The following is a 26,479-nucleotide window of genomic DNA, read 5'->3' as shown; positions in this document are numbered from 1 at the left end:
TGCCAGCAGGGAATAGAAAGACCACACAGGTCCTGTTGCCTCTCTCTCTCTCTCTCTCTCTCTCTCTCTCTCTCTCGCTCCCTCTCTCTCCCTCCCATGCTGTACATGTGCCAGTCGAAATGTTAATTGTAATACACTGACGGTGTGATATGCTATTTTTGCATGTTTACATCTGGCATATAAGAGGCTAATGAGTGAATGGGAGAGTATTGGAAGTTTCACACTCAATGTACAGCTTTCAATAAAACAGGTTCACTTTGTTGCCGGTCTGAATTCATTATTGGATATCAGTTTATATTCATACTATTTGTATATTCCGATTCAGAAACTGCAGTCCATTTAGGTGTGGCTGTCTCTACATGCTTAAGCTGTAATGCCATCTAATATCCACAAGGGTTCGATGTTTCCCCGTAAATACCATGATGTCTGCAAAGTGCGACGATAATTCCAATTGCACTAGCGCCCTGATAATTAAATAAAACTAATGGTTTATGGATTTTTTTTCCCTGTTTGTGATATGTTGAAACGAGCATTGTTTGCCATCTGCTGAGTTATGAATTGCTATTTCTTTTTCATATTCACGAGGTCTGTTGTTTACAACTGAAATGTTGTGGTTACTTGCAATGATCTATGCGTGTTTTCCATGTGCCAGATTTCTATTGCGCATCGCTTTGTTTGAACTTTTTGAGTCAATGGTCTAAAAAATTAAGCTAAATTCTGAAGTCTGTTATGACTGTTCTTACCTGATGTGCGCTTTTATTACTTGAAACTTAGTAATGTTCAAATTATCTCTTTTTATACCGACACTAAAATATCTTGTAGGTATAATTACATTTTCCCTTGAAGTTTCTATCTGTTGCGCGTCAACTATGGTTGTCAAATCAATGTGGTTTTCACCTCTCGAGACATTGACGGTATACTACTTGGAATGAGATTTGTATATTTTACAAATTAATAGCCATGAAACTCCTTTTTATTTGTTATAATTGATGACCTCTTCTGTTTTAACCTCGCCCAACAGCCAAATGCTATTAAACATGGTGAGCGCCTTGAAACCACTCGCAGCTTGTGTATAGAAGACCCATTATTCTCCTCCAGCTGTATGTGGTCTTGCAGGACTGAAAGTGCCTGCGGCCCAGTTGTCCTATTGGTTGACACGACCGGGGCTGCCTTCGCAGCAGATAGCCCGGTATTGTTGTCGTCTAAATGGGATCATGAGTGTCTAAAAGGTGTCGAAGAGTGAACTGAAAATCATTTTCACAAGTGGATGATTACCCCTGCCACATGTTAACAGAACTCCCCCTGAATGGCCCAAATTTCAGACTGAATTTTTTGCTCTTTCAACCTTGACATTGGGCTTTTCTCTCTCTTAGCTCCTTGTAACTCGTCTCCCTTTCCAAAGTACCTCACATATTGATTTGTCCACCCCATATATCCAACCCCACCCCCTCTCTATCTTTCTCTCTGCTAGATCTTTCGAGCATTCTTTTTTAATTTAGTGTTTGTAGGATTTATAAATGTCTTCATTGGTCAATTATCTATTCCTATACATCTTGTGAAAACACTGCAGACACCTAGATCATTTTTAAAAAAGCCACGGCATTTTCTTGTTTAGGCTAAGGTTAGACTTGTGGGTTATATGTAGCCTACCCTCTTCCTTTTAAAATGTATAGGCCTGACAGTTACTCTTAAGCTATTATTAAGATAAATTTTTTATTATCATTATTGTTTTAAATCATTTTTATAATCGTTAGCCCCAACTTCAACACCGAACCAAACTTAACCTTCCCTCTAAAATGTTATAGTGTAGGATATTGTGTGCACTGCGTAAAGTGTATAATGTAGGCTTATTTGTTTTCTGCCTATATTATTTATTATTTCTAAATTATGTTTGTCTCGTTTAGAAGCAGTTATGATAGCTATGCAAAAAAGCAACGAATTTTCATGTCATGTTATTGAAGGGTTATATGCGCATGGTTATGTTTAGGCGTGGGTCTAGCCTATCTGCAGTGATTGTCCTATTAACCTAGGCCAAGGTGAAGACGCAACAGTAAACAAATGAACTGCTTTTTAAATCAACACTTTGCACCTCTGTTTAGGTATCTCTACGCACTGGGTCAACGAGTGTGGAAGCGGTGGAAAAGGCGATATTTTGTCCTTGTACAGGTATACTGATTTTCTGTCTTTTTGGTGAAGAACGAATTGCTTCGTGGCATAGGCCTGCTTTAACATAACTCACCTCGGCTTTCGGTGCTTGTGGAACTGTCACTGGCATGTTTAAAGACTAACTGTTTTGACTTTTTGGTTATAAAAACAGTCTGCTACTTGCCAGGTTTTTTCTGCTGTTTGTTTTCATTTATCAATGTCAATAGTATTGTCCTAGCTAGCCTATCTTAAACAGTCAATCTTGACCAGTCGCTCTGATGTTTGGGTGCAGTCATCTCTACTGATTTGTCCTAGGTAAGCCAGTACACGTTCGCAATGTGCAGTTATCGGGAGAAGAAGTCCGAGCCACAGGAATTGATGCAGCTGGAGGGCTATACGGTTGACTATTCCGATCCACAACCAGGTATGGCAACGCCGTGCGCAATAATATGTTTCACTTATGGGGAATAGGCCTATTCTTAGGAATAGAGTTAAACCGATATTTATGATACAGAACCTTATGTGTCCCCTCCAACCACCCAGAATGTTTGTGACCCATGCTCATTCTAAAAACCCTACTGCCATATAGGCCTATCAAAATGAAGCATCTAGGCTAAATAATGAAGACTGAACCCAAAGACATTTTTCCCCTAGACATTTTTTCCAACAGTGGGGATCACAGAAAGTTGATAACTGAGGTAAACTAGGGGGGTCTGGGGGCATTCGCCCCTGGAAGACATTTTTGCAAAATTACTTTTTAAATTAGGTCTTCTGGCGAGTTTTGTAGAAAGAAATGGACAGATTGAGAGTTACAAATATGACATAGCCTACCATCAACAGATTAATTTTTTGTGTTAATTTTCAGCTTTTTCATTTACAGTAGTCTGCATTATTGGTAGAAATTGATATGAAAAAAAAAATGTCACATCACAGAAAATTATTATCTAGGTACGCCACTGCTGTATGCATGTAGTAGGGGGTGTGGTGACATTTAATTTATTTTTGCATGTATTTATCATTTTATTTGTCATTTTTGGTCCTCCATGGGGTTGGCAGGTTCAAAAGCTACAAAATAATCTTGATAAATTAGGTGGGGCAGAATAATCTTGATAAAAAACATTTTGATTTGGGGGGGGTGGGGGGGGCTGAGACTGAATCATATTGTTTCAAGCAATAATGCTTGCTCAAAACAATATGATTCAGTCTTCATTAATAAGTAGTAATAATTCAATTCTTAATTTGTTCTTGTAATGGTATTATTGATTAAATATTTACTTTGCATAGATTGAAAAAAATCATTTGGAGTTAGTGTATATGCCCATATCAAGTGTATATGCCCATATCATAATCCAACATCATTTTAGTTGGTTTATTACAGGGTTGTGCATTTATGTACGCACATCTGCCTTATATGTGTCTCTCTGTGTCTATGGACAGGTAATCATACATGCCACTAAAAGAGGAGACAACTTGTTGATATTTTTATCATTGTGTCAGAATCCACAAAAATCCAAACCATCTAGACAAATATCATATCCTAGCATGTTGAATTTTTCTCAAAGACGGGTAACTGCTCCTACATTATTCTTTACGTGGTTGTCTCCATTCTGTTGTATCCAGGTCTCCAGGGTGGGCGCATGTTCTTCAGTGCAGTCAAAGAGGGCGACCAGGTGGTGTTCGCCAGCGATGATGAACAAGATCGAGTGCTGTGGGTGCAGGCCATGTATCGAGCTACGGGTCAGTCCTACAAGCCCGTGCCCCCCACTCAGAACCAGCGGCAGAACTGCCGTGGAGGAGGTCCGCAGAAGGACGCACCGGTCTCCTTACTCAGTAGGTTCTGAGCCGCCTCTGTGTCAGCACTTCTGCCATTATACGAGCCACACATCAGTACATTATTGTTATTATGACCGCCGCGCAGCGAAGCGGGACACTTAAAGACCGGGGTAGACGAAACTTGGTGGGCATGTAACCCCATATGGATAGCATGGAACCATCGTTTTACGTTTTGATCTGTAGCCCCCCCGCTGGACTGCACCCCCCGAAAGGAGGGTAGGGCAGACACAGTTTTCTGTGAATATCTCGAGAACCGTAAGGTTTAGGAGGACCATTTTTTTTGTATGTTGATCTCAAGGGGCCATGTCAACCCATTCCATAACCACTCATTTCATGTATAGCGCCACCTAGTTAAACACAAAAAAGTAAAAATGAGGTGTTGTAATCGCAGGTATCTGTGACCTAACATAGTCAAAACTGCACGAAATTGGACGTGTAGGATCATTATGACACCCTCTGAATGCACGCCAAGTTTCGTGGGATTCCGTTCATGGGGGGCCACACAATAAATTAATTTATGTTACTATACACCAACTGGCCTGTAGGTGGCCGGAGACAGTTTTCTGTGAATATCTCGAGAACCGTAGGGCCTAGGAGGTCCACCTTTTTTTGTATGTTGGTCTTAAGGGGGCATGTCAACCCATCCCATTACCACTTATTTCATGTATAGCGCCACCTAGTTAAAAATTAAAAAGCAAAAAATTAGGTGTTTTCATCACAATATCTCTGGCTGACATGGTCAAAACTGCACGAAATTGAAAGTGGAGGATCACCCTCTGAATGCATGCCAAGTTTTGTGAACTTTCGTTCATGGGGGGCCTTACAATAAAATAATTTATGTGTACATTTAGTGACCGTACACCAACAAGGATTCCCGGGACACTGAAAGACCGGGGTACACGAAACTTGGTGGGCATGTAACCCCACATGGATAGCATGGAACCCCCGAACCCCCCCCCCCCCCCGCTGTACTGGACCCCCCGAAAGGAGGGTAGGGCAGACACAGTTTTCTGTGAATATCTTGAGAACCGTAGGGCCTAGGATGACCAATTTTTTCCGTATGTTTGCCTCCAGGGGTCATGTTAACCCATTCCATGTGCACACATGTGCATAAACAGATACACACACACACACATACATTCACAGTAATCATACGTATGACACATACTCACACAGTAGACTTATGTACGCATGCATGCACATGCACAAACACACATACGTAGGCAAACACACAAGCATGCACACACACACACACACACACCCACACAAATAAACATAAATGTGTACACGCACACATGCACACAATTCAAGAATTTCTCAGAATTATGAACAGGCAAGATGGGGGGTGGGGTTGTATAAAATTCATTTTACATGTGAAATCTATGAACTAATCATGTTTTGGTACTTGTTGTCTAGCAGATACCAGTGAGAGTGTGGATAATAATTTTTGTGGAAAAAATGTGCTGGACTGGGCAGCAGTCATATTTTGTACCGCTCTGCGGTACATCTAGTTTTTGTTATTGTTATTGGTATTGTTATTTATGGTTATTATTGAGTATGTTTACTGCAGAATGTTTTGGATAACTATTTAAATATAAGTATAAGTATAGTATATATACTTTTTTGATCCCGTGAGGGAAATTTATATTTGGATTTATCCCAATCCGTGAATTAGTGAAACACACTCAGCACACAGTGAACACACAGTGAGGTGAAGCACACACTAATCCCGACACAGTGAGCTGCCTGCAACAACAGCGGCGCTCGGGGAGCAGTGAGGGGTTAGGTGCCTTGCTCAAGGGCACTTCAGCCGAAGCGCTAACCAGTAGGCCACGGCTGCCCCAAGGAGGTTGCGTTTGGCATCATCCTCCTTTTCGGATGGTCCAACTTGTCCAACATAAGGCACTACTGGGATTTAATATTTAACTCATATTGAAACCTGAGCTTGTTTTAATGATGTATGTATCTATCTGAAAACGACAATAGCCGATAGGAATAATTGTAAATATGAAAAGTGTGCCTTAAAACAACAGTTTTTCAATGGTATTTGTACAGTGAGCATTTAAGGGCATATCAGAATGTGAGCTGAGTAAGAAATGATCTCTTGTACACTTTAACACTCACATTTGCTGTTGTCGATGTGCATGAGTAACAGCCACTGGAAGCTAAATGCAAGTAAATGCAGTTTATCCACCTCTGAGATTTCAGAAATAGAGTTTATCCACCTCTTATTAGAGTTTATCCACCTCTCAAAAGAGTTTATTCACCAATTGCAACTTTTAACATTAAACATTCACACTGTATTATCCACATTCACAATATGTACACTCATCAACCCTCTAGGAATCATTTAATACCACTGGTATTGTTATAAACATTGGATATAACCTCCACCATCATCAAACATGTTCTGAAAGCCTTTTTAAAAATCTGATACTGCATGGCGCAGTCCACCTTACTGTGATCACAGAATTCATAGTTTACCCACCTCTTATTTTACCACTATACCTCTGGTAACAGCTGTGTAAAGTTGTGCAAAGGTACACAGCATTAGTGTTCCTGTTAGAACTCCTGAATATGAAACTATATAATACAATTTTGGATACTAATTTTCAGAATCTTGAAAAGCCATACAAAAGCTATATTGTATATATCCCACAAACTTACATAAACTAAAATTCAGTACATCACACATTCATTTTATTGATGGCCCATTACCAATATGCCTTAAAAAAATCAGCTGCTGTCTTTGCTGATGAGAGACTTGGCCATGAGAATGGAAGCACACTTTGTAAATATTGATTGGTTAGAGAGAGACACAGCCCATGAGCGGCGTGTGCACTGAACTGCAAACAGCCTCCCAGTTTCAGGCGTCTGCCTTTACCATCTCATCTGAAAAGACCCCACACAAAAAATGTTTTCATTTCTCAAGGTCTCTCAACTGTTATTGCTTTGCTTTAGTTGTCCTGGACAATTTCATTTATTGCATTTTTTTCTGTTGTTGTTAGTGTGCAGGCAACCAATGCTTACTGGGAAATGGGTGCTGCTAAATTACAAAAGTTTATTGGTCAGAATTAAAAGTTATCCTACAACTTACTACACCCACTCAATCTGTCAAACACACACAAAACAACACACATGCATAGGTTTGGACAAGCGTGGGTCAAAAAATCTCTGAGGATAAATTCAGTTGGGTTCTGTCTCGTAAGGGGCATGTGAAGTCTTGTCTCTCTATGTTGATGTTCTAAGACATGTTTGAAATGCTCCCTGAGCTTCTGTCCAAAGCCCTCAACCTCTCGCAACAGTACTGCAGATCCGGACCCTCGTAGATGATTAACTCAACCTGAACACTTCTGACAGTAAGCCAAATCTCACATGGGGGAATTGTGTGTGTGTGTGTGTGTGTGTATGTGTGTGTGTGTGTGTGTGTGTGTGTGTGTGTTTGTGTTTGTGTCCCAAATTCAGAGCAGGCGGCTGATCCCCTTGTCCGTCTTCATCTTTCTCTAGCGGGGTGCAGGATGTTGGCTGAGACCACTGCTAGTGATATGGCGGCTCTCTTACCTGCACCAGTGCCCCGCTGGCAGTCGATAACCTGTCATCCGCACCCCTCCACCTGACCGCTACATGTCAGATGGATATGACAGCTGCTGTGACTGGGCGGATGGAAATGGAGCTGGGCTGGGATACACATCTAGTGTCCTCAGCTTCGATTAAATAACTCTGTGTAGACGGAAGACAGACACACAAGCACAGGCAAACACACACAGACACACACACACACACACACACACACACACACACACAGACAGGCCCACACAGAGACCACCCCACACACACACACAGACAAACGCGCACACACATGCACACACACGCACACATAAATCCTCTCACACCACCCCACCTTCGCCTCCTCGCCCTGTTTTCTTCATCAGTGGATAATAAGTGGAAGTTAAGGATGACATGGATCAATATGGCTCCTCAGTCTGCCTGGACTTCTCAGATCAATAGCACACTCTCGCCGCTATTATTGCTGTTCATCTATGTCCCCTTTGTCTCGTGTCTGAACCACAGCGTCCTACTCCCATTCTTTTTGTGTGCGTTCTATATTCGCCCCGTTCCCTTTCTCCAAATTACATTAAGGAGCCATGCGTTTGCAGTAATGAATGTAAAATGACCTACATCGGAATTAAAAGAGGGACAAAGGAGTGGCGGGGCAGTCGGACAGGCCACTGTTGTCCAGGAGGGAGGGGGGGCAGGCGAGGCGCGAGAGAGAGATAGGAGGATTGCACTTCTGCCACCCTTTGCGTACAAAGTGATAGTCAGTGGAACTAACAAATGCCCCTTCGCTCCCGGGCAGACAGCCAGGCTTTTCTCTGTCTGCATCAATGTCCACCGAGTCAGTGGTACGCCTGAAATGGCCGCGCTAATAAAACCAATCACTAATGCTCGTCTCGGGATGGCGCCGAGGGCCACAGAGGCGTCGCGGGATGCACTTCTGAAGCCACGCTGCCTTTGTGGGGCCTGTCATGTGGAGACTTTCCTCCTCTAAAATCTGCATCCATAGCGCAGAGAAAAGAGAGGGTTAGGCCTTTTGATGGGCTTTCACCCCTGCCCTGTCGCCTTCAGCCAGTTTTGAGGACATGCATGAAAAGACTGGAAATGAACTTAAACACTTTCAGCTCTCTCTCTTTCTCCTCACCCTCTTTTCTCCTCCTTTTTCTTGGGTGACCTTGCCCTGTTTTGATCTCCTGGATAATGTACGTTATTTTCCCTGGACTCTGTGTGTGCTCTTTTTCTCCTTTTGCTGCCATGGAAAGACGCACAGACGCAGCAGTACAGAAACACATGTGTGTACATGTTTACAGTATGTAGTGTGCTACTTGCTATGAGCAATCTCATCAGACACTGTTTGCTGTGTTTTCCTTTTCTTGTATGTTTATGTCAAGGGAGGGAATTGAGTGTTCTCACTACCTCTTGTATATGGCATAGTAAACATCCATGTGTTACTCACTGTGTTTGACAGTTTGTGGTGTGTTGTGAAATGTGGGAAGTCTAATGTGGAAGCTGAATATCACAGGGTAGCATTAGCCAAAAGAGGTGACAGCCAAACACAGGGAAAATAGAAGATGAGGATATCTCGAGCCACCATGTCATTCGCATGGACTGTTCTCAGTCATGAATGTTCATGTCTAAATGACTTGATTTTATTAGTGTGCAGTGGTCTACACAAATAAATACCTAAACAGCATGTTCATTTACACAACTCTTATAAATAGGAATTAAACGTATTACATGAGCTGTTATGAGCAATTCCTTGGGTACGAATTAATTTTTTGAATGATAGGTTGGTTTTCCCTATGGAATTGATGGTGGTCCAACAAATCCACCTCAGACTTAGCAGCTCTAGATGTTTCTTTGAAATGGTTGCCTGTCTGCTCTAACTGAGCATTCCTGTACTCGTTCTCCCTTTCCTCCCTCTCTCTCTCTCTCTCTCTCTCTCTCTCTCTCTCTACTATGCCTCACTCAGGCCTGGAGCGGACACAGAGGCAAGGGGTGGAGGAGCTGATCTCAGCTGCTCCGTGCCGTTTCGACCATGCCAGCCTGTTCCGCCTGCTGCAGAAGCACACCCTCGCCCACCGCATGAATGACTCCTTCTCCTGCCTGGTGAGACAGTGGTGGTGGTGGTGGAGGTGGTGGTGGTGGTGGTGGTGGAGGTGGAGAGGATGGACAACAGGACTGTGCTTCGGGGGATGCCGAGAGTGCATAGACACAGTGGGATGAGCTAGAGTGGGCAATCTCCTCTTTGTGCTTCTGTGGCTCTTCTACCTGCACTACCTGGACCTTCTGTCATCCCAAAGGGGTCATTAGGACGTAAGATGTCTATGGCTGTGTTAACTCTTCATTGTGGGCTGTGGGCCTTTGTTTGGATCTTTGTAGACAGTGAGGCCCACATCAGTTGAACAAGGAAGAAACAAAGGCTTGCTTAATGAGGTCGCTCTCCCATGCTGCTCAGGTTGAGGACATCTGTGCGTGAGTGAGTAGAGCTCACAGAAAAGGGTGGAGGGAGGATTAAAAGATAACCATTAGTTCTCAACAGTGTGGCTCCTTCTTAATGTCTGCAAATCAGTAGTTACACATGGACACAAGGGAACTTGATACTTGAAACCACCATTCTACATATACTCCGTTTTTAGAGTGACAGTTACCAGTACGTATGTCATCTCTTAAGCATAAGTACATCTAGAGATGAGAAATTGGATCAGATATCTTTTTGTTTGAAGGTTTTTGATGGAGGGATTATGTCCATTGAACTGTAGGTGATGTGAATACCAATATTTAGCTTCTTCAAAAATGTTTTGCCACAGGAGACCCCTCAAGGCATTTTAAGGAGTCAGCACGCTTGCATATATATGTATGTGTGTATGTGTGTGTGTGTGTGTGTGCATGTGTTTGAATGCACAGCCGGGTGGATGTGCAGCATGTAGAAACAAGCATTTCTCTGTATTCATTCTACGGATGGGAGCCCAATAGTTAAAGGACCATATGTCCACACACACACAAACACACACACACACACACACACACACACACACACACACACACACACATACACACAAAGAGAGAACTACACATATGCATCCTGTCAAATGAAAGACTCGGATTACCAGTCATGCCTTCTCCTAATATAATCACCCCCCCCCCACCTCATCTCCCATAATGACGCATAAGCACCGCAACACACACCTCCGTCTCTGTCTGCCCACTCTGCCAATTAAAGTCTGAGGCATTAGGAACACACCTCAGTGGTGGAGGGGAGTGAAGTGGAGACTACTGTGTTAGCCTTCAATCAGTGGTCCTGTGGAGGGATGGATGTCCCTCTCAGACCCAAGCAGCTCGTGGAGGTGTGGGAGAGGCTGCCCTCTGAACTGAGGCTTCTGGCTCTGGTGTGGGGAATCAAAACCATTAAGACATAAAAGATCTTTAATGCATACCATCTCATCTGAAAGGTTACAAATTGATGCATGTCCTCCTTGACATGGTGATTTGTTTGTGAATGTGTGACTGCGTGCACACGCGCATGTATATAGAAATGTGTAGAAACTTCTGAATGCACCCACTATAAAAAAAAACATTGTCAGTGTACTGGATTACGCTCGTGATGAAGATAACGAGGCTCGTTAATGATTAATTGAGCGGTCATCATCGAGGCGTGAGCCAGCCATCTGTTTGTCACAGTGGAACATCTTGTCACATCCTGCCAGGCGCCAGGCTGATCTGCTCATCCTCTCATAGTGTGATATTTATAGAGCCAAGAAAAAAAACAGAGAACACCAGACAGAAATGAAAAGTGGAATTATTATCTGTCAAAGGAAATATATTGGACACAAATGACATGTAAACGAAGAGAAAGAGAATAACAAAAGGGATTTGTGTAATATTTTTTAGGAGTTGTCATGTCTCATTCGTTAATGAGAAAATAGAAAGCAACATGATTCCCAAATAGTTTAGAAGAGACATGACAAAAGGAGAGGGTAAAGCGGAAGAGGAGGGACAGCCGTTCATTCTCTCTCTCCGTTTGAGATGAGGGCGTTTTCAGGATGGGTCAAGAGCATTTACATCTCTCAGTGCTTAAAGAAGCAAAATTACAAATGATGTATTTTTACACGAGAGGTTGGACTGACCTCCCGTCCCCCTGCTCAGTCCTGAGACAGCTGGCTCTGAGCTCGGGGACCCTCCTCCATCCTCATGGCCGTTCCCCCAGCACCTGGCTCCAGACAAGTGTTAATTTGTTAGCATTCCTTCAGAGAGGCGTGGTAATTAAGTTTGTAAGATTCATGCCTAATTTAGTTATCATCCAACGCACAGAGCTAATGAATAGAGCGTCCTCCACCTCCTCACCATAATGTGTGACATTTCTGCCAATAAATTAATTGTTTGTGATTAACCTTGGACTTGTATGTTTTTTTTTTGTTATTTGGGATACTGGTGTTTTTTTCTTGTCTTAAGAGTGTAAAGTTATGGTATGCTTTTTTCAGATTAAGTAGGATTTTGCTGTTTTCAAGCTGCATGGCTTTGTATTTCAGAAGAAAAATAAATATTAGGGATGTCTTAAGTTAGGCATCTACATGTCAACATGTTTGCATTAGCTAGGTTTCACTAGTGTGTTGAGTGTAACGCATGGTCTTTAGAAGCTCACAGGGCTCAATTGCTTGTTTTCTGCAATCATGAATCACAGAAAGAGGTTCTACCTTCATCATACTCATTGAAGGTTGCAGACTTATAATGATAGTTCTCAGCTCAAAGTGTGCATATTTGTTATTATTAAGTATTATGTACTTGTGGACATGCCAGGGGTTTTGCAACTAAAATATTTGGCTATGCTATATTTAGTTTGGAATACGTCTAAATTGGACTGTGTTTTTCTCCTCTCCCTGTAGGGATGGTTCAGCCCAGGCCAGGTGTTTGTGTTGGATGAGTATTGTGCACGCTACGGTGTCCGGGGATGCCATCGCCACATCTGCTACCTGAAAGACCTTCTGGAATTTATGGAGAACAATGCCATGGTGGATCCCACCCTGTTACACTACAGCTATGCCTTCTGTGCCTCCCATGTGCACGGAAACAGGTATTTGAACCACGTGACTAACTTGACTAACTGAAAAGACCACAGGACTAACATGACTAACTGAAAAGACCACTAAATAAATGATAGTTTGACTGACTCATGAATCCGTTTGTTTGGAGCATTGGAGCTACATCAAATCACATTCATTGTCATTATGTTCTCTGTCACTCCACGCAGCTGTAGTCCACTAAATATATTTACCAATAAACACTGCATGACTAAGAGAATTCATAGATATACAGGTTAGATTGGCATTCTTGGTCCTTGCTTGTTTCATGACAAAAAAAAACATTGCTTTTTTCATACATGCTAATTTCACCAGACTAAATTAAATTTTAAATTGGCATACATTTGAATATGTAATGGTAAAATGTTTAGCACAGTGATCATGTGTAACACAAAAGTAAGGGATATGGGCAGCCATTCTGTGAGAGTGAGCCATATTGTCAGCTCACTCAGCACAGAGTCAGAGCATGCCTGACTGCTCTTCTGCTAAATTAGCAACTCACAGTTAGATGAAAGGCAATTAAAGGCTAATTACACACTATGTAAGGCTTAGTGTGAAATGCTGCACGCTTTAGTCCTCATCTCCTTATGTTACACCCGCTAACATCAGAATCAGATCAGGCAATCCATCCCTTTCTCGATGTGTTCAATTATTGTGTTATTCCTTGTGTGTGTGTGTGTGCGTGTTGGGGTGGGGTGGGGTAACGATAGACATAGATATAGATAGCCCGGCAAGGCATAGTAGGCAAAGTCCATTGTTATCTTCATAGCTTCAAAAAGGTTAAATGGCCTTTTTTGTCCTACCACAGGCTGACAAAAAACTGTGTACCCCTCAATATGTTCTGTTGGCATGTGCCATTTCATCCATTTTAACATTTAGATTTCCATTCACTCACTCACTCACTCAACCTCTCACTCATTCACTATGTCCTGTTTAGAAAAAAACAATTGCGTTCACTATGTAAGAACTCAGATATTAGAATGGCAGAATTCAGACTCTACATTTCAAAATGTTATATATTGGTAACTTAGCAACACAGTAATGCTAATGTGGCAAATTCGAGAGCTAGATTTAAGCAGTAAGCCCCGAGAAGCCGTAGGTTACACTGATTTCACAACAGCTAAGGGGCGTTTTTAGGCACGACGCGCTAGCGGAGTATTTAGTTAAATAAAAAATACTGTGAAACCCATAAATAATACTTTTCACACACTTGTAGTTGTTAATTGTTTTCTTTAAACTGAATGCAGCCATGATCTCTAGCCTACATACACAATGACATTTGACGACAGGATTCACTATGATTACATTTTTTGCTAAATCATTTTTTTTATCCCTTACAAATATTTTGTGTGTCAATATGAAATGTAATGCAATCTGTTTCTTGTGTTTGATTACATGCATGTGTGCATGGATCAGCTGCGTGAGCAGTGCTGCTTGTCTGCCTGTTGGTTTTGTCCTCACTGCCCCACATGTATATTGTCCTCTTGAAACCATTAGTTGTCCACTTAAAGGAAATCAGCCCCATTTTACTCGCTCCATGTTAAATACACATGGATGTGCAGTCTCTTTTTGTTGGCCAATTTAACCAATTAGGGACAGTAATGATTAGCCTCTCCAGCTAATCACCATGTATAAATGAGGGAAATTACTGGAACTGGCTTTTTGTCAGTCCGAGCTGTCATTTGAATAATTAATGTCTATTCAGGGATTGTGTTGGGGCTGCAGGGGCTCTGTGTGTGGGAATTGAAGACCACACTGCTAGCGCAGAGATGAGCTATTATTCAATCATAGTCCTTTACATTGGTTTGTGAAATAAGTTATATTGGAGATATGGTGCTGACTTGAGAACTGTATATGTGTTGGGGGTGGGGATTGAGATCACATTCTACAGTATAACCCATTTCTGAAAGTCCATATCTATGGTGCACTGACACTGGATTGACAGAGATATTTTTAACATACTACTATTGGTGATTTGGAATGTGTGTCTGTAACTTTTCTGATGCTTTTGGAGCAACTGCTTTTGATTGAAAGGCCTCTATCATACCAGACAAGCTTGACACATTTGATTTGATGAGCGCTCCTGTCTGCTGACATGTTTAGTGTGGATTCAGTAAGGCTTGATGACCATGGTGGAAATGTGCAGGTGTGTCTTCTGTCCGTGTGGACAGGTGGGTGTGGGTTGACAGGTGCCGGCAGGCGAATGTGCCAGCTCTGTGGCTTTCTGTTTATGGTCTGGCCCTGGTGGAGAGTGACAGAAAAGACATAATCGCCGGCTCAGGTCCTTCTCACTTGTCACTTCCCATTCCAGCCGTTTCCTGACTGGTCGTCATGCATGGCCACCCAATGTGACAGCAGCGTTTTACTTCTGCCTCCACCCAGCCCCCCCACCCCACCCATGCCAACCATCCCCGGAGTCACTATCACTCCGTCACCAACTAACACTGTCAAACACACACATGCTCACTGAAATGTCTGTTCAAGAACTCTTTAACATAATTAGATCCATCTCTGGCTGGTTCTAGCATTTTACTTACTTTTCTACACACTCACAAACATTCCAAGCACACACATACACCATGGCATTATGCTTGACTTTATGCACCTGTTAGCAATGCAGGTACCTTGTGTCGCTGAACCCACCAATTGAAAGAGGTGTTCAGAGCATGCTCCTGTCCAACTGTTTCTCCTGCTTCAGCAGAGAGAACGCAGGCTACTACTACTCCAGGGTAATGTTCCGCAGTTAGCCACAGTTAGCCACAGTCTCTAATAGCTACGCTACCACTGTTTTCTAACACTGCTTAACTTGAAATCCATTTACATCAATATAGGAGCTGAGGATGCTGTCGTCACCATGACAACTGGCCCCTCCTTAAGCAGGCTAACCCCTGGTGAACGGCTAGGCAGCGGGTCAGCGTTTAGCTTGTCACAAATGCGCTCGCTTCATTACCCCGCGACAAAGCGCTTAGCCCCAACATGCTGTCGCATCGCAGCAGACTCCCACACATGCAGCCGAGCATGAGCACCCCCCCACTCCACTCCTCTTGAATCGCCGGCCTCCTCGAGGCCCAGCACTGCACTCTAGTCTGGCCAAAGCCTGGCGCAGAGGTGAGGCAGGGAAGGACCTGGAGGGTGGAGGATACAATACAAGACTAACCTTACCAATGTCAGGGCAACTTCTCACTAGTTTGACCAGTTACTTCCATTATAACCATCATAACATGTGGTCAAAATGGTCTTAGATGGAAATGTATTCTATAGATCTAGTGTTACTGTAATAACTGTATTTGAACATGTTGAGACCCATGAAAATCTGTCAAATGAATTTTAGCCTAATAATTCACCTAGGGTTTATCTAATTGATTATTCAGATAGTCAAGATCAGTTGTAAATTTTACTAGTCCCTTGATAGAGAAGTAAATCAAATGATCATTTCAGTGGAACAGGTTATGCATTTGTTTTAAAACATTACTTATCCTGCCCCGAAAAGTTTGTTTTATTAGCCTTTTATTAGCCTTCATTAGTTTTATTTGAAATGGCCTCTTCATACTGTATGATTATTTATATAAGAAGGTGTCAGTGGGTTTACATGGACAGTTTTCACGATTATGTGGTCAGACGTCAGGTGCTTGGCGCAAAAAGCTTCTTCTTATGTTTCTAAATCAGTCATGGGTGTTTTTTGGGCATAACATCCTTTAAAGCAATGAGAATGACATCGGTCAGCGCAACTTCAAACAGCGCATGGGTATTTTGTTAGCAGGGATGTAGTGGTAAAATAAGAAGTGGGTAAACTATGAATTCTGTGATCACGGTGAGGTGGACTGCGCCATGCGGTATCAGATTTTTTAAAAAGGCATTTAGAAAAAGGACGTTATAGGTGCAAGGTTTAATTAAAGTGGAGCACCTGGCGAAAAATCATCACATTATTGAGTGTAAGATGAGAATAAGCTTTGGATCGCGCTTTGCGCCACCTTGCGCCAGGTGCACGATAGGGGCCCAAGTGTCAGCATTCTAACAAATCAATCAGGAAATACTCCTCATAATTGACCAGCAAGAGATGTAGCAAGAGTATGCATGAAGTTTTAGCTCTCTCAAGAAATAATAGAATAAGATGGATTGGGCAGATCATGGGACCAAGTGATAACTAGTGCATTCTGGAGTACTGGATATGTAGCTTGCTCTCTTGTGATGTATTTTATGTAAGGGGAAATACACTGCCTGGCCAAAAAAAAAAAAGATCACCATCTGGATTTAACTAAGCAAACAGGTAAGAGCCTATTTGGGTTGCAGCAGTTGGTCAGGTCTAGGTCCAGCAATGTTATGTGCCCAAAGAATGAGGTCAGCTGACTACCTGAACATACTGAATGACCAGGTTATTCCATCAATGGAGTATTTCTCCCCTGATGGCACGGGCATATTCCAAGATGACAATGCCAGTATTCATCAGGCTCAAATTGTGAAAGAGTGGTTCAGGGAGCATGAGACAATATTTTCACACATGGATTGGCCACCACAGAGTCCAGACCTTAGCCCCATTGAGAATCTTTGGGATGTGCTGGAGAAGACTGTGCAGTGGTCTGAATCTCCCGTCATCAACACAAGATCATGGAGAAAAGTTAGTGCAACACTGGACGGAAATAAATGTTGTGACATTGCAGAAGCTTGTGGAAACGATGCCAAAGCGAATGCGTGCCGTAATCAAAGCTAAAGGTGGTCCAACAAAATATTAGAGTGTGTGAGGCCAGGCAGTGTGTTAAATATCCATATACATTTTGATAGAATGACTCCCTGGCAGAAGAGACATTGTGTCTCAATGGGACCTTCCTGGTAAAATAAAGGTTTAAAAATAAAAAAAAAGGAAATGGAAGTAGCATAATTTTCTGCGCAATAACAGCACTGACTTATCTTTTTAGCCTACGTACATATCATTTAAAAGCCAGACTTCAAGTAAAGTGTCAAATAAGTAATAATGAAAAAAACACCAGCCTTCACTTCATCACAGAAATGTATATATACAGTATGCCCTACAAGTTTAGATGTAGAGCTTTGTGATAGACTGTAGATTATTTCAATGCAACATTACAAAAACTAGACTGCTTGGCTACTAGTCTACTTGTCGAGCACCATAGTGGCCCTCGTTCAAATTCAGGCCTTTTTGGATATGCAAAGAACACGCGTGCACACACACACACACACACACACACACACACACACACACACACACACACACACACACACTCTCAAACCACCATCACCACAAAGTTCTGCAGTAATCAGAATGGGTATTTCAGTAATACACAAATAATTCAAATAGAGCATACACACATTGATCCACATCCACAGAATATGACTTTAATTATCTATGTCCTTTCTCACCTCTATTCATTTCTTTCTTTCTTTTTCTCTTACATACATATGCATGATCTCTCTTTCTCTCTCAGCTCTCACTCACACACCTCTCTCTCTCTCTCTCTCTCTCTCTCAAACACACTCACACACACACACACACACACACACAACCTCCCTCTCAGCCTCTTTTGTGTTCTTTTGGGATTAGCTAGTGCTTGTTAAAAATAAAGGGAAGATTTCTGGAGTGACCAACTGAAAGAACAGACGGGTTTACAAGTTGCTCCTACAAGTGTTCTGCTGAAGAGAGGGGCTGTTTCTCAGCTCCAGGCAGGAGGAGGTGGAGAGGATTTCAATGAAAGCTCAGTGGACAAACACAAAGCAACACAAATCTGCATTGTCTAAACTCTTGTCAAGTCTCATAATTGCTTGTCAGCACCAACATATTTTTCCACCTCTTAAAATACTTAGATCTGATATAGTTTAAGGTCTCTAATGCTCATCCAACAATTTGAACTCGATTGGAAAAAAATATTTTCTTTAAAAGGCCAAATGGTAAAGTGCTTTTGCGGTAATGATATCTTTTCCAGCTCTGAAAAAGTTTCCTCTGCCAAACAAACAGAATGCTAGAAGGAGAAAGACATATTATGGTTTTATGTTTTCAGTGCTTGGCAAGATGTGTATATTAAGTGCAAACACTATCGCTTAAAGAATTGTAGACATTTTCCACCAACCAATTTACAAAAACACACTGGAGCAGAAAGGTAATAATAAACATGTGAATTTCACATCAGTACTAATCTCAATCCTCCTCTTGCTGACAGGCCAGATGGTATGGGAACAGTGACTCTGGAGGAGAAGGAACAGTTTGAAGAGATAAGGGGGAGAATGAAGACTCTGCTGGAGAACCAGATTGTTCATTTCAGGTAGAGTTTGAATCAAAGGTGTTATCCTGGTGGTGGAGCAAAAACAAAGATGTTGTCAAAGGCCTTGTTGTCCATGAGTTGGGGTGACTTTGGCTGATGGTGGGAGGACTGTCGGCACAGACGTAGGTGTCTGGGCCGACAGTCCACATGAGGCCAGGGGAGAGCGCACCATCAGTAAGCCACATTTAACTTTCTGTCCGTTAGAAAGTTTAGAAGGATGAAGAGGTGGGAGTCACAAGCTCTGGACATTGCAGGTTCACCATGGCCAACATTGCATGATTACTGCTGAACAACTAGCTAAAGCATCCACACAGAGTGACTGCATGTTTGTGCTCTAATTAATGAGCTTTGCATGAGGCACTGTGGGATTGGAAATGCTCAAAGGTAGTAGTGACAGTCAGTTATTGGAACAAATATTCATGTTCCTCGAATTTACCAATTGACCAAGCCATGTTACACCTCTTGTTGTTATTTTTTGATGAAAGTTTCAACGGTATAATATTTGGATTTGTCTCTCCATATGATCCTAGATATTGCTTCCCCTTTGGGCGACCTGAAGGAGCACTAAAAGCAACTTTGTCCTTGCTTGAACGAGTATGTATTCTTTCAAAAGATATGACTACATTTATTGCAATCTTCTGTTCCAATTTTTGTTTTTGTAATTTCTTTCACCTACAGCACATGAGCATTAATGATTAAACACAGCTTCTAGTTCTACAAAATGCAATTAGGCATGAAAATGTAAAAATGTTTTTTTTTTAAAAATACAAAATAAGAAAAGGATCATTAAGATCTTTTATGAAGGGAAACTAACTGTCAGCCTCTGTTTTCTAAGCCTAAATATACTTGCCTCAAATAATCAGCAAAACCGATGAAAGCTGATCATTTTCCCTGATCATTCTGAATTAGAAATATTCCAGACATTGATTTTACTAATAGCATAGCCTACCAAAGCCACTTTAAAAGTTATTCCATAGATTGTTCATAAAATTCCATTATTCCTTTTGTAGTCATCTAATGGAATGCAACAACAGGACTAGACTGCATAATGCTAAGATAAGAAATGTTGCTCATATGTATTGCCATAATTAGCCACTGCCTAAGATTTTCCATCAAAACCTGACCCCTTGGTTCAGATCTATCACACTTTCCAGTTTGAATCTCTATCTATTTTAAGCCCACCTCAATGAGCCAATGAGACTTGTTTTACACAGCTTACAGTACATCTAATTGTTCCATTTCATGTAATGAACCACAATGAACATCTCCTACAAAATTATCTGTTTTCAATTACGTGTCGAAAAGACTCCTCTCTACTGTATTCTTATTTCTTAACAATGCCTGCTAAATACCTCCAAAACCTCCAAAACCCATTACCATTGGTACACATATCCATTTGAAATCTGCTGCACTGCAAAACATCGCTATGTGGTGTGAATGCACTTCTACTGTCTGTTAGCCGTTTTTGTCTTGAGATCTGGTCAGTTTCAGGTTCATAATATGTTTTAGTATTTTAGTATTCATGGGTTTCATCAGGTCCCTTTACACAGGTGTATTAATCAAGCACCATGCAGTCTGCATTCATAATCAAGGTGCATGATTGTATACACCTGTGGAAAGGGACCTGATGAAACCCATGAATATGTCATGAAGAAATTACTTTCCATTTTGCATTCCTATACTCAAGTAAGGCCAGCTTCATTATGGTAAAAGGCTTCATAAGACTATGTCAATAGAATAACACTAAGTATAGTATTTTGAGACGGGAGAGATATGGAGATATATTTTCTCATGTGCTATATTCAGCATAACTGACAACAACTAATAATACTAATGAGAAGCAAATATAACATTACCGTTGAAAAGCTTTGCTTGCTCCATCCTCTAACAGAAAAACTGAGACACATCCCACACAAAAGAAGAAAAGGTGGCAGTGTTTTGTGTTGTCAACAGTATCACTACAAATGTTTCCTTTTTTCTGTGGCATTAATGTGGTGCAAGCAAATGACTGGCTATTAGCTTGCACAGCCTTCACACCACTGCCACAGCTGCCACATCACACACACTGTCACAACAACATGGTGTTTAGCTTCCCAAAAATAGGTCATCTCGCATTCTGTCAAAATGAATCCAGACACATACAGCAATGAAATAGTTTGGTTTCTAAATGAGGCTTCCACTGTGATGAGAAGCCGTGAGCTGACCTTGCAGTCTCTCCCAGGTCCTAATGAAGGACATCAACACTCCTGTTCCTTCAGACGAGATGAGGAAGCTGGTGCAGAAGTGCCTGGAGAAGGCGGCCCTCGTCAACTACTCCCAGCTGACCGAGTATGCCCAGATCGAAGGTTTGACCACACTATGCTACCTCAACCTATTACATCCAGAGGAATTGTCATGTTTGTACATAAAATAGTATTAATAGAATTGCAGGAATTTCCATGAGAGGAAATTCACTTGGAAGTAAGAAATGTGAATGTGCCCATATGAGACGTGGAAAGTGTCAGTTTGACGGTGCCTTTCCTTGTGTTTAGTTCATACAGTATTTCCATTTAGTCACCAGATTATATACAATAAGTATAAAATTGAGAAATTTTTTATAAGAGAAAATTGATGTTCTTAACAATAATCATATATTTCATGGCGTGTGTGTGTGTGTGTGTGTGTGTGTGTGTGTGTGTGTGTGTGTGTGTGTGTGTGTGTGCGCTTATGTGCTTGCCTGTGTGTGTGTGAGAGAGAAGTGGTTGTCATCAATTTAATACATCTGCTGAGACCTATGTGTTAAATGTAATTAACTTGCAGCAGATAATTTCACCAAGCACGTAGCTAATCAGATTTAATGAAGATTTTACCACATGCATTTATTTTGCAGTATTTCATTAACACAACTTTAAAATACTGTATTGTAATTGTTTCAAATGTGTCATTTACCAAAATCTAATCCAAGTCCAGATATAGCCATTTTCCACCTCTTCTTCTGCCTCCTTTTATCACAATGTCTTCAACTGATATCTCCAAACAATATCTGCTTCCTTCTCAGCCAGATTAGTATCAGTATAATGTAGTATTATGACACATGTCTCAGATGCCACATGGTTTTCAGGTTTCCTTTAATGTGTGTGTGTATGTGTGTGTGTGTGTGTGTGTGTGTGTGTGCGGGTGTGTGTGTGTGTGTGTGTGCGGGTGTGTGTGTGTGTGCGCGCGTGCGTGGGACAGCAACCTCACCAGCCCCCCCTGAGAAGCGTCTGGAGGACATGATGAGACTGGGAGAGCTTTGCATGGACGTCCTGCTGCAGAATGACGAGCACCACTCTGAGGTAGGGCTCGGCCTCGTGCCACTCTGAGGTAGGGCTCGGCCTCGTGCCACTCTGAGGTAGGGCTCGGCCTCGTGCCACTCTGAGGTAGGGCTCGGCCTCGTGCCACTCTGAGGTAGGGCTCGGCCTCGTGCCACTCTGAGGTAGGGCTCGGCCTCGTGCCACTCTGAGGTAGGGCTCGGCCTCGTGGCCGCACACACTGCCCAGCGCAGCACTAGCCTTTTCAGAACACTGCTGATTCAAAAGCAGTCATGGATGGGTCAGGAGGAGAAATGTCACTAATAAAAACACCACTTGTTTTTTTTTCTACCCTTTGGCTTTTCCTGTTTTACTTTGACCTAGTCTTATATCTAATATATCTTGAAACAATTCAAGGATATCAGTACTCTACCTCTGCAAGTTTCTTTCCTGCAGCATATGTTCGACCATATGTTGGTAAGCCACTGATAGGTGGGGTGTTTTTTTTTTCTCTCTGAACGTATGCTGGCACCCACAAACTCCACAAGGTATTGCATGATCATTTGAGGAAGGACTCCCTATGATCACTTACTGTCGCACTGTCCTTTTCCATCCTGCCATCACCGTGACAGCTGTTTCCACAGTGACTGAGATCTGAGAAGCGCGCACATTGTAACCACAGACAGCAACACCCACAGCCCATACTCACTCATGGCAGCTCAGCCAACGCCGTTAAAAACTGATCAATCACAGGTGTCAAGACAGAGCCCACTGTTAGCGTCACACTAGTTTGCTTAACTGGAAGCATGGCTTATGACATCTGTTCCTCGAGAATGGGGTAACTATTTTTCCCAGGAGCAGTTGGAAGAGATTCTAGCATCTACACATGCAGTACATTTGGTTTAGTGTTCATTAGCGGATAGTAAAATATTCCTTTTTGGTTAGCATGTTGAATATGTATGTACAGCGGGGGAAATAAGTATTGAACATGTCAAACATTTTTTCAGTAAGTATACTTCCAGTGAGGCTATTGCATGAAATTTTCAACGGACATTAGTATTAACTTAGATAATCCACACATATATAAAAATCCAAACATTAATGTCTTAAAGTAGTGTTATGAGTAAAAAAAGTGGAATGGCACAGGGGAGTATTGAACACGCTAAGAAAAAGCAGTACACAAAGGCAAGGAATGGCAAGGAACAAACTGGAATCTATAAGTAGTTAGAGAAATTATCCCTCCTATCTGTGCAAATTGATATAAACTGGGTTAGTACATACTGGTGGGCTATAAAAAGGTTGTTTGTTACCAAGGTGTCACACAAGAAACATTTCATGATGGGTAAAAGCAAAGAGCTCTCCCATGACCAAAACATATCAATGGAACTGGTTACAGATGCACTTTAAAACTTCAGAATCATCCAGCAAGCAGTATTGGAGCCATTATCTGCAAGTGGAAGGAACATCACTGCATCATCAACTGGCCATGCACAGGATATCCTTGCAAGATTTCTGACCAGGAAGTCAGAAGGATAGTCAGAAGAGTAGCCCAAGAGCCAAGGACCACTCTGAGAAAGCTCCAGAAAGATTTGGAGGCAGCAGGTACAATTGTTACAGAGAAAATTATAGGTAATGCACTCCACCGCCATGGCCTCTATGCACACTCATCCCGCATGACTCTATTGCTGAAGAAAAACATGTCAAAGCTCGTTGAAAGTTTGCTACACAACATTTGAACAATCCTATGAAATACTGAGAGAATGTATTCTGGTCAGGCAAGAGCAAAATTGAACTTTTCGGATGTCATACTACACACCATATTTGGAGGAGAAATGGCACTGTGCATAACCCTAAAAATACCCTACCAACAGTGAGGTTTGGAGGTGGTGGCATCATGGTGTGGGGCTGTTTTTCATCTCATGGTACTAGCAGACTTCATACAGTTGAAGGAATTATGAATGGAGTCATTTTGTTCTGGAAGAATCTTTACATCCACCAGGATGATGAGGATGAGACATGGCTAGACCTTCCAGCAGGACAATGATCCAAACCATTCAGCAAAGGAAACTCTCAATTGGTTTCAGAGGAAATCAAGGTCCTGACTTCAATTCAATTGAACAGTTTTGGAAGTTAACTAAAGATCAGGATTCACAAGAGGGACCCCTGAAATCTTCAATATTAAAGGACTATCTGTCTAAAAGAATGGGCCAAACTGACACCAGAATACTCTGACTGATTAGTTTCGTCATACAGGAAATGCCTTGAAGCTGTCATTACGAATAAAGGCTTTTTATTTAAGATTTAAATTTAAGAAATTTCAGCAGGCTTGTTCAATACTTTTTTCCTGTGTCATTCCACTTTATTACACATAACTCTACCTATGGACTTTAATATTTGGATTTTTTTATATGGGTGGATTATCTGAGTTAATACTAATTTCATGCAAATAGCCTTACTGGAAATATACTTACTGAAAAAAAATTTGACGTGTTCAATACTTATTTTCCCCGCTGTATTTCTGTGTATTTGTGACTGTGTGTGTATTCAAGAGGATACATAAAACACAAGGAATTATGTGTGTGTGTGTGTGGGGGGGGGTATAGATGCATTATATGCAATGTTCGCTTACTTTGTTTGTCTTTTTGTCTTGTGCCTTCACATCCCAGGGAAGAGAGGTAAGAAAGCCTTGTGTGACCATAAGTTCACTCTGTACCACTCTAGCTGCAGTGTTCACTCATAATGTCTACTAAATAGCTCTGAAGAGGCCGGCCGCTCAAACTGATTAGCAAGGTCTATCTGACATGTCCACAAATAAAATAATATGATTTGGTGTAAAATAAGAAATATTATATTATGTAGATAAATAATATAAAATTACGTGAAAATAATTTTCATCGAATTTTGGTTATTTGATTCTACATTTTCAGCTCTTGGACCATGTTAATTCTCAGCTGATGATATGATGTTAAAGCATCATGGGTCATTTAAATCTATTGTCAGCATATGTACCACTCGCCACTCTCCACTCGCCTATGTCTCAAAAAGAAGTAATGTTTTCAGGTACATAACTTTGGTACCATTTTTTTGGTACAAGGACTGCTTTCTCGTCCAGCAACAAAACCACATAATAATTCAGGAGCCATCACTGTGTGCAGCTATCACTGTGTGTATGCAACTGCTCCAGGGTCTCCCCCCTGAATGGCTTCTAGGTGTGAAGTCAATAAGTAGCCAGCATCTGCTTCAGTCTGCTTCCACAAATGTGCACATTTGCATATAGTAAATGATAACAAATAAATAGGAATGAATAATTAATCAAATATGACAGAAATGGCAAAAATAATCTCTGACAGCTTTGATCTGCATCCTGTCTTCTGTCTACAGTTGGTTAGTCTTGGTTAAGCAGTGAGGTCTTGCGTTCGCTGTAGAGCCCGACGACTGCTGTGTTTCGGATTGAATGCCATAAAGAAAGAAGAAAGATTGGTATTGGTATAACAGAAGCAACAGGAGGAATCTGATGGTGTTCAAGTCTGAAAGCACTTTGAACACATCTCTGCCAAGTGTCCCTAAAGCCAACCAGGGAATGAATAGTCAGTCAAGGATGTCTTCCACCCCCCACCCCTTTTAAAGAGATGCTCAAACACACACGCATAGAAACACACACATACAGTCGTGCACAATAGTACCCTTCAGTTTTCCACGCCATTCTTCCCTCTGCCGCTGCAGTCCAGCTACTGCGCGGGCTGATTGCACTTTTTTGTCCACAACACACGTCGCACACTCCTTAAAGACAGGCCAAGTGAGAGGGGAAAAAATAGAGAGAGAATGGAGAAAAGGGAGCATTTACTACCCTTACATGCTCAGTTAAGGTGGCAGCTATTGCTGCACACATTCAAGAATGTGGGTAAAAAAATGACAGAAGAATCTTGCATCTTTGTAGCAGTGCCCACAATGCACATGGCAGCCTCTACTGAGGTGTTGGCCTCAATTGGCAGACTGCAGATGAATTCAGCTGGATTTGCTCTCCATCCAAAAGAGTACTAACTGCTCCACTCCCAGGAGATTGACAGCAGACACATGCCCACAATGTCCTTTCATCCGCTTTGTACCTTTAGCAATTCGTTTGGATTCCACTATCAGTCCAAGAATGTCAATGTCAAACCGCCTTTTCCTGGGTTATTGCATATTTCAATGATGTTGCTTAAAAGAGGACAGACTTGCAAGCATTTAAATGGATAAATCATTTAAACATGGTAGCATTGATTAGTGAGATTTTGAAGTAATTAAAAGGGTGTCAAGTACATAATTTCACACACACACACACACACAC

At 41.7% G+C, this 26,479-nt stretch overlaps 1 protein-coding gene across 3 annotated transcripts in view; it reads left to right on the top strand.

Moving 5' to 3' along the window:
- The window catches only part of cadps2 (Ca++-dependent secretion activator 2), a 102,963-nt gene that overhangs the window by 46,278 nt on the left and 30,206 nt on the right, over positions 1-26,479 (top strand). For all 3 annotated transcript variants that reach the window (XM_076264374.1, XM_076264363.1, XM_076264383.1), the window contains exons 9-17: positions 2,100-2,166; positions 2,461-2,569; positions 3,766-3,975; positions 9,506-9,642; positions 12,417-12,604; positions 18,782-18,883; positions 19,414-19,477; positions 21,105-21,228; positions 22,097-22,197. In XM_076264374.1, coding sequence (XP_076120489.1) covers positions 2,100-2,166; positions 2,461-2,569; positions 3,766-3,975; positions 9,506-9,642; positions 12,417-12,604; positions 18,782-18,883; positions 19,414-19,477; positions 21,105-21,228; positions 22,097-22,197 — 1,102 coding nt within the window. The remainder of the gene's footprint in view (positions 1-2,099; positions 2,167-2,460; positions 2,570-3,765; positions 3,976-9,505; positions 9,643-12,416; positions 12,605-18,781; positions 18,884-19,413; positions 19,478-21,104; positions 21,229-22,096; positions 22,198-26,479) is intronic.

The sequence above is a fragment of the Alosa pseudoharengus genome, unplaced genomic scaffold (assembly GCF_046254945.1).
Source record: "Alosa pseudoharengus isolate Yale_2024_CS ecotype anadromous, Long Island Sound unplaced genomic scaffold, YU_APseudo_1.1 YU_APseudo_1.1_scf_10, whole genome shotgun sequence".
NCBI lineage: Eukaryota > Metazoa > Chordata > Actinopteri > Clupeiformes > Clupeidae > Alosa > Alosa pseudoharengus.
Note: the sequence above shows the minus strand (reverse complement) of the source record. Positions and strands in the feature narration are given on the sequence as shown.